Consider the following 9143-nt stretch of genomic DNA (forward strand, 5'->3'; position numbering starts at 1 on the left):
AAGCTCAGTTTCAATTGTGACCTGGTAATCCTATACATTCAATTTGTTTTAGTTTACTGGGTGTGTTTTTGTCAGATAGAGAGGGAAAGATGAGGGTTATATACGCTGGGAAAAAGAGGCAGAGAATGGGAGTTGGTGAAGGGTGTGAATGCTCAATTTTAGGTGGATTGAAGCTCAGCTTGGATTGGAGTTTGACTAGGGTGGTTCATTCACAACCTCTAAAGAAATCTAGATTGTGAAGGTCAATTTTGTGTTGTGAGTTAATCTTCTGTTCCATTTTGGATCTGAAAACCAACTTGGGGTACTTGTGTAAGATATTTATAATTCTTGGATTTGAATCCATAATGGTGGGTGGTTACCATTGGACTTGGTTAAAATCTTGAAATTCAATTATACATATATAGGTGTAAAACTTGTGCTGAATTGTGATAAATTGTGTTGTAGTTATGTAGATTTGTAGCAGGTAGTTACTGAACTGTAATTCGATGGGAGATGAGTTTCCTTTCCAGCACGTAGTATGTTACCTTTCAAAGCTATTTTCGTCGACACTACTGTCCGACCATATTCTTGCAACAAGTTTTCCATGCTTGAAGGCAATACACGTCCTCGAAAATTGCAAGGAAGACACGGAATTTTTCAACACTTGGATTGAGAAAGGAATCATTGATCGATTGAGTGTACGACCTCTTGCTGTAACTTGTCTTCACTTTATGTTATACATAAATACGCTTCTTATATTCTGTTTTTCTCTGAATTGGTTATTCATGTGACGACTAAGCTAAATGGCTTGTTTTTCAAGATTCCAATTCATCTCTCTCTCTCTCTCTCTCTTGCATCCAATCAGCGGGATGTTGCTGAGGACTTCGTGCAGTTGACTTGTACTGAAGCAGTTGCGTTCAGAATTCTTCCCTAAACTAATATTTCGTTAATATATCCCTGAATTTAACGTACCTTTACTATAGGACAAATTTTAAACTGGAGTGAAGTTCACGAACAATTTTTTTAATTGTACTGAAAAAACCAATACTATATTTAGCAGAATATCCAGCCTCGGCTTTAGATGTTAATTCAACGTGGTAGAGTAATAAACATAGGAATCCACAGCCAAAGAACAAAACTTGAAATTTTATTCTCTCAATTCAATACACTATTCTTTCCCTTCATAAGATCTGTAGACCCTTTTATCTATTTCAAGGAACGATTTCTGTATTTAAACAAATGAACAAATGATCTGTACACTGTCGCCCATGCAGGCTTTTGTTAAAGGGAACCGGAAAAATGAAAACAAGACGAGCTCCTCCTAAGCCGTAAATGGCGGTGACTCCCGGGCATCTAAATATAATATTGGCTCGTGAGTAAAGAACCTGCGCCAATTAGATCTGAACATACATGGTAAGATGGGGAGTGGGAACTTTGAGAAAGAAAAATAATTGTTCGATGAACTTACTTCCGGCACTACCACGAGTTTGGCTTTCTGAGAGATGTAGGATCAGAAGGAACCTTCCAAGTATTTGTATTGATCGCTAGGAGCAAAACTTGATATTTACATCTTCATTACTTCGGCTCAAAGTTCCACTTCATGAAGGTCATCACCAAAACTGCCTCCATTCATTGGGGTGCGTGTCCGGGAAAGCTCACTCGGCCTAAACATTGCCGGGGACATGCCTAACGCCTCCCCTAGAGGTTTTATCTCACCCGTTTCCATAGGAGGGCTTAATACATCATTGGAGCTTCCACCCCATGAGGCCGTCCTTCGTGAGTGGGGTGGAGCAGAGTCATTGGAAGTTGTGGCAACTCCCATACTTTGAATGTTACCCATGCTTGGGTACCTTTGCATGGTATTTGATGATGACGATGAAGGCGGAGGAGTATGGAATGAATCATTATTACCGAATGTTGAAGGATTTTCATTAGTTGCACCACCATCTTCTTGTACACTTTCAGCAATAGCCTCCATTGCCTGTTCATTTGATGGTGCTACGGTGGGAATAAAAAACTTTGCGTTGGCAGCAACAAGTGGCTTAACGGATGGAACAGCAGGTGACTCGAACGAGTTTACTGGGCTTCCACCACCTTGGTTGAATGTGTCGACATATCTGCCAAAATTCCATGAAAAATATAGTCAACTCAGATTCATTCCCTCTTTGTCCCTAGCACTAAAGTCTGGTGGTAGTCCTCTCCACTTGTAAGTGGAAGGTCTTAGATTCAACTCCCTTGGATAGTGAGTTTAATACAAAATTATGGCCGTCACATTCATTCCCTCATTGATTACTGGCAAATTTTGGTAAAAGGGCATTTGAATCTCAAGGACAATTACTTCCAATTATTAACGAAATTTAAGCGTTTGTGAAATACTGCAAAAACTTTTCAGAACCTATTGGAATAGAATGATTTAAAACTGACACGAAAGAGAGGCGGTTGGGGTCGGGAGAGAGAGCAATTGAGAATATATTGTACCTGGATCGAATACCCAACCGTCCACGGGATGAGAATTGATTTGAGCTAGGTGGAATAGGTGGGGTCCCTGAAGTTGGTCCTGGAGGGGTTGAAGTTTGTAAATCTGGGCTGCCCTTAGTGGGAGACCCTTCTTTCTTCAAAACAGATCTCAAGTTGTAATCAGAGACACCATTCTGAAAGGGTGTACATATCGGGGGAGGAGGCAACACGGTATCTTCAGCTAGAGGTTCAACACCTTCCTCAACCCATCTTTTAAGTTTTTCGTCATAGTAGAACTTGTTTGTTTCACCCAACTTAGCCTTCAGTAGCAAGTAGAAAATTCATTAGATAAGGTTTACCGTAAGAAAGAATAGATGTAGTTCTTTCACAGAAAGAAAAAAGGAGAGGGGATTGAAGGAAAGCCCAATATATATATATATATGTATATATGAAAGTATAAACTACCTGTTTTCCTGGGCGGGGTCTTAATACTAAACCAACAGTCTTTTGCAAGAGCTGTGACCCGAAACCAAAACGAGAAAAGCGAGAACCCCCTGAGGATTTTCCTTGGGCATCCGGTGAGGCCGTTTGCTTTGATGAATCAACCTGATCCCATAATGAGTTAAGATGGCGCAAAGAGGTGATTAAGTGCACATATACGGTGTTGAATTGTGCTGATTCAGTAAGTGCATGCATGTTGAAATTTGAAATTTACACGTTTGGGAAATTTGACACACCTGTCTTGGAGTTCTGCCAAAATCTGGCTCTGAAACACTTCTATTATGCATTGGCTTTCGGTTGCCATCAGATGTCCAGTCACTTATGGGTTCCATTGAAGCAGAAGGAATTAATGATGACATGGCCATTGTTGATTGACTACTAGAAACTCTAGGGCCCATGGGCTGTTGGTAATGGCCATTACCGTGAGCACTTCCTTGGGACGTGGACGGTGCAGGTGGTGGTAGGCCCCCAACAACACGATGTGCAGTACTATCAAACAAGTTGAGCAATTTACCTACAAACTTTGTAGAAACTAAATTTACAGAGTATCCCCCCTGCAAATGGAATGTGCATTCAGAAGGATTAGTCGTATTAGCTTAAAACGATGAACATACAAACAATAGGACAAAGAAGTACCTGCTGATGGGTTTTAATCCTCTCCTCAAGAGATAATACTAGTTGCTTCCACGTTTCCACTTCAGGTGCTCTACCAGTTTTCAAAGACTTAAGTATTGTTTGACAGTACCTGAATTAGATACAATTTGTTAAGAGAACACGAGTGAAAGAAACTACCAAACAAAAGATTATTGCACGTGCTTACTTCAACGAGTCAGAAACTCTTCCAACTTCAGCAAGCATGTGTGCATATATGAGCTTATATGGCTGAAATGGTAGAAGGATGAACTGAGAGTTCCCAAGCACCCTTGAATATTCATAGAGTTCAGTCCTCTGTCAATACAACATAAGGAAAACTGAGTATAAGCTCCAGAAAGCATTACTTAAAAGTAGCTGATAAAGCTACCATATAAAGTTACTGGGCTCCAGATTTGCACTGCTGCACTAAAAACATGCATTCTGCAAGGCACGACTCAGGAGCCAAATAGTAACTAGCACTAGAAGTTTCTGAAAAGTAAAAATAAAATCAAGAGACAGAACATTAAGAATAACAGCATTTAGAAAGCACCTGAATGGCCTCTGGATTAGCATAAGTTCGAGGCGACTTCCAGTGATCTGCTCCAATTAGACATAGCCTTGCACTATCCGAGTATGACTCAAAATTTGCTTCTGCCACTAAATAGCAGATGTGTGCTGCAGTAATCTGAAACACAACTGATGTCAGATTTAGGGAGAAAAAGTGCACACGTAAAGGAAAGTAGTTAAATGTAACAATATCATACCTCACTCCTATCCTTCCATAAGCAATCTCCAAGATGTATAATAACCAGTTCATCATCTTTTGTTCTGTTTGCAGTTATCACAGCCAAATTCTCCTCCCAGTCATCAAGCATTTTATTTGCACCAAACTATTGTTGCACAAAAAAAAAAAAAAAAAAAAAAAAGAGGAAAAAAAAGAAAAACTCATTTTAATGCACTGGTACTGCTAAAAACGGTACAAGAAGTGCATTTAGAGAAAATCTTATTCTACTTGTACTACCAACGCCAGCCCTACACGTAAAGTTACATTCCAAACTTATCGGTGTCCTTAAATGAACTCCACTACATGTATAGCTATGAGAAGCAACATCAACCGATCCAAGAAACAATTCACTCTGATCTTCTCGCTTCTGTCCTTTATAGGAACCTCCTCTCTTGCTTTTGTAAGCTTCCTCTTTTTTTCTCGTTGCTATCAAAACTAGCTACATAATTTACTTTTTCTCTTCCATTTCCTTTTCAAAGAGGAACCAAGCCTATGCCAATAGGCAGTTTTAAAATACATCTCACCTGTGCAGGCTGTTGAGATGTATTAGCAGCGCCTGGAAGATTGACCTCAGCTGTAGTGTCAGCAGAGAATACTTCAGCAGGTTGCCCTGCAATTAGCAGGCATAAAGTCCGCAAAGGTGATCCTGCAACCAGCTGGCGAAGTGCCATTTGCTTCACAGTATCAACATAGAACTGAAGTCGTCCCAAGCCGCCATCCCCACCGGAGGAATAGAGAGAAAAAAAGGTGAGAAGAGTGCACTTCAGTATAAACTGTCAATGTACCTCAAGAGAGTAAACATCTGATTGAGTCTCTGGATATAACATCAATGGTCTACAAACCTGTTCTCCAAGCTGTGAAGCAATAACAAGCGCAGGTCCCCACAACTGACCTTCTTGTGCACATTGTAAACCCTCTTTCTTTCTACCAGAAACCAGAAGATTTTGTACCTCAGAAGCAGTTGCCTAGGACACAACCACACCTATTAAAAATGAAAAAATTGATAATGTAGAGAGAAGGGGAGAGAGTTATCAGAGTAACTTATTCCATACTCGCAATTGTCCTTCTGAAGGCGTTTTCTGCACACAGTGGCTAACAGAGCCATAATAACTGAATTGCACATTATTGCTCTTTGCAGATGCAAAAAGTTTAGCAACTGCTGATTCTGGAGTATCATTTTCCTATCAAAAGAAAAAGACCAAAAGTATACCAGACAAATATTAGTTATTTCTCTAATAATTCAAGGAGAATCACATAAAAGAGGAACATTATCTACAAACCCCTGTATATAACAATTTTAAAAGCCTTTCACTTTACATAAGTGCACTATGCCTCCAAAAGTGGTGCTCTTAGTGCTTAAGCTCTGACAGAATACAAAATTACTATTCCCATCACAACTTTCCTAATAACTTAAAGCATCATGAAGAATGTAACCTTTCAAAGAAAGGCAGCATGGTGAGAGGCGCTGCAGACAGTTTATCATATAATATGCTTCCTTTAGGATTATAGAGAGTACACTATCACAATAATGCAGTGGATAATGACATGACAAGCTTCCCTAGTTACACCAGACATAAACATTACATCTACCAGTAAAAATACTTATGCAGAAAATTGCAGTATAAATGTAAATAAACAATACAGAATACAAAAGTTGCTCACATGATACACAAGATGAAAAGACAGGATTGTGATTTACCCTTGATACAGTGTCGGTACCAAAAGGATATCGAAGTTTTCCGTAATGTTGACAAGCTATCCTAAGCAAAGAAAGAAGCAACCTCAATACTTTGCCTTTCCTATAGTCCATTTCTGGCGATTCACAGTTAGCAATCCTCTCATCAATCCATTTATTCAGCTCTTTGCTTCCAACACTCCCTCCAACCAAGGGACCTGGGAATGATTGTTGGCACAAAGCACGAAAATAATCACAAGTACTCATTCCAAAACTCGAAGGATCAGTCTTTCCCGTGAAAACTTCCATTAAGTTCAGGACAGAAACTGAGCCTCCTACAGGATCCTTCATATAACAATACAACATGCATAATTAGGCTTTTCACTTAACAATGTAAACAAGTCTTAGAGAATGCAAGTGGTTTTGGGACCAAACATAATCAAGTCAGTACCTATTACAGACTATCAATGAAGAGAAGAATTATTTCTAATTTATATTTCTGTTTCAGGAAATCGGTGACAGATTAAAAAACTACCTAAAAAGATAAAGCTTTTATTTCCTTCTATCAGCCTTTTGTCAACCAAATGGAGCCTTAATTTACCTTAAAGAGAGAAGGTTCCAAGTCCTCACCTGGGTTCCATATGACGGATTCCTGAGGCTACTATTGTCCTTCATTAAAATGAGTTTTCCACCAAATCCAAAAGTTACTAGGGCATGCGGAGGGCGCCCAGCAGATGATCTTCCTACGCTGGGAGCATATGAAAACTGATTGCCACTCTGGAAAGGTGGTTGTGAATAATTTACAGGTTGCTGTGAGTAACTTAAAGGTTTCTGAGCGCCATAGTAATCATCTGAGAATTGTATTTGTTCGCTCATCTTTGCATTTCCTTGATTAAACTGCTGGCTAAAGTTCCCAGCCGGGATGAAACTCTGGAAACCAACAGTCTCTTTAGCTGAACCATGACCTTGACTTGCTTTGTTGTACAAAGGAACTGCTCCAAAAGAATTTAAAGACATGTACTGATCCGTGTTAACTGTAGAACCAAACGAATTACTCTGTTTCTGGTTTCCACTAAAACCTGAAAACCCCTCACTTTTAGCTGCAGTTTGAGCTTGCCACATATTTGAAGCGTGCTGATTGTACTTACTGTAGGACCCAACCCACTTGCTGTCTTGACCTTGGTTCCCGACGACCGCTTGTGGCCCATAATTGTCATCTTGCCTGTACTCTTGACCATACATACTATTTCCATTCTGGGACTGAGCAGTCGATTGTACAGAGGAGCTATATGCTTCCAATGAGCGCCATTCTTGGGCAATTGTGTCATAATACCAACCTGGGTATTCGGGATTGAAAACCATATGTTTCGGGTACCCATTTGTCATCTGTGAGACCTGATCCCAGTTTGACAAACTGCCAGTCGTGCTGGTTTCAGTCACAGTTCCGGCAGCAGACTGTGCTGTCTGCTGAAAATAAGAAACCTCAGTCTTATTACCATCAGAAACAGTGGTCCAATCATCAGTGCCAACGCTCCCTTGAGCATTTGCAGGCACATCGAAACTGTCCACCTGATACCATTGCCCCATGTTAGCGTCATACTTCCACCCTGGATAGAGACTTTCCCAATACTCTGTACTGTTTTGATCCTGCTCACTTCCCCCATAAACTTGACCCTCTTGACATTTCTCGTTACTAACCAAATGGTTCAAACCCTCTTGATGGGCTGTTTGATCTTCATTATTGAGTACAGTTTTCGATTCAGTACTCAAACTTCCGTCTACTTTCATGGGAAAATCCCCCGAACCATCCCCCAATTCACTGAAAAAATCTGAGTACGATCCAAACCCATGGATCCCATTATCCGCAGAATCGGCATAAAAAGAACCCCACCCTATCTCCTTAACCCCTGAAGCTCCCGACTCGTTGCCCTTGCTCACTGTCGAATCCAACCTCAACTGGGATCTCACTGCCTCCGCCCCATTATTCGACTCGATCACTGCATCATTATCAACCGCATTATTCGACTCAATTACACTATCAAACACGAATGAATTAGATTCTTCTGCACCCTTTTCCTCTTTCGTTTGGGGTTTGGCAGCCGAATCCTCAGATACAGCTGCAGAATCACCAACATTAGGATTTACGAACCGCTTATTTTCGTCAGTAGTTTTGGTTTCGTGGTCCGAATCCTCAGATACAGCTACAGAGCTACCAATACTCAGATTGGCGAACGCCTTACCGTCATCGGAATCATTTCCCTGGCCATATTCGGGGCCTGATTCGGAGGGCCTCAGATCATCTTCAACCAATTTATCAAAGAAATCCTCGTCCGTCAGATCCTCCACCTGAAATGGAGGATGATTTGAAGCCATCGACCAAATCCCACACTCAAATTCACCCTTCAAATCTCTCCAAAATCCTCGAAATTGGAGCTCCGAATCAACGAAAAGCCCGAGATCCACAGCCAAAACGCGCGAAAACCAACCTCAAAAATCACAAATCCAAGGATGCAACCCCAACGCGCACACAACTCACCCCCGAAATGACAGAGATCTAGGGTTTCTGAGATCCCTGCAAATTCTACAGTGCAAATCAAGCAAAAACAAGATCGATAATTTTTTTATTTTTTATTTTTTTTTTGCTTGAATTCAACGCATTGCGTTAGAACGACAGAAAACTGTAGATTGAAATAAATAAACTAAAAATATAACTTACAGAACGATGGAATTTCAGAAAGAAAATCCAACAGATAGAAAAGAGGGAAAGAAATGTTTGCGTTGGAGAGAGAGAAGAGTGAGAGTCTGCTTGCAGAGGAATGCCCTCCATTTCGCACCTCCTGCCCACCAAGTCGGAGGGACAAGGATTGTCTCTCTCTAGTTTTGCGTGATCACACTTAAGCCATATTAATATTTTATATTATTTTTTATAGGTATAATAAGATAAAAATAAATAGTAACATAAAATATTGACGTGGCTTAACCGTGATCACACAAAAAGGAGGGCACGAGGATAGCACCGGAAGTGGAGGGCAGATAATCCTTGTCCAAGTCCAAGAGCTTCGCTATTATAATTTTAGCATTTTTTAAATTTTTTTTATAGTAATTTTTTATAAA

At 40.3% G+C, this 9143-nt stretch overlaps 1 protein-coding gene across 2 annotated transcripts; it reads right to left on the minus strand.

The window, feature by feature from the left end:
- Positions 1–1109: 1109 nt before the first annotated feature.
- LOC126617681 (protein transport protein SEC16B homolog) lies at positions 1110–8904 on the minus strand. 2 transcript variants are annotated; one of them, XR_007621470.1, is made up of 14 exons: positions 6660–8904; positions 6054–6374; positions 5407–5535; positions 5197–5319; positions 4879–5049; positions 4335–4460; positions 4121–4255; positions 3758–3885; positions 3574–3682; positions 3174–3491; positions 2902–3042; positions 2458–2756; positions 1448–2096; positions 1110–1379 (listed from the first exon to the last, which is right to left on the minus strand). XR_007621470.1 is itself a non-coding variant. In XM_050285729.1 (13 exons), the coding sequence occupies exons 1-13, from the start codon at positions 8400–8402 to the stop codon at positions 1565–1567; spliced, it is 4275 nt and encodes a 1424-aa protein (XP_050141686.1). In that variant the 5' UTR covers positions 8403–8904; the 3' UTR covers positions 1110–1564. The 2 variants fall into 2 exon arrangements, 1 of the variants encoding a protein (XP_050141686.1); XM_050285729.1 differs by having other exon boundaries at positions 1110–2096.
- Positions 8905–9143: the final 239 nt, after the last annotated feature.

This window comes from Malus sylvestris, chromosome 4 (genome assembly GCF_916048215.2).
Source record: "Malus sylvestris chromosome 4, drMalSylv7.2, whole genome shotgun sequence".
Classification (NCBI taxonomy): Eukaryota; Viridiplantae; Streptophyta; class Magnoliopsida; order Rosales; family Rosaceae; genus Malus; species Malus sylvestris.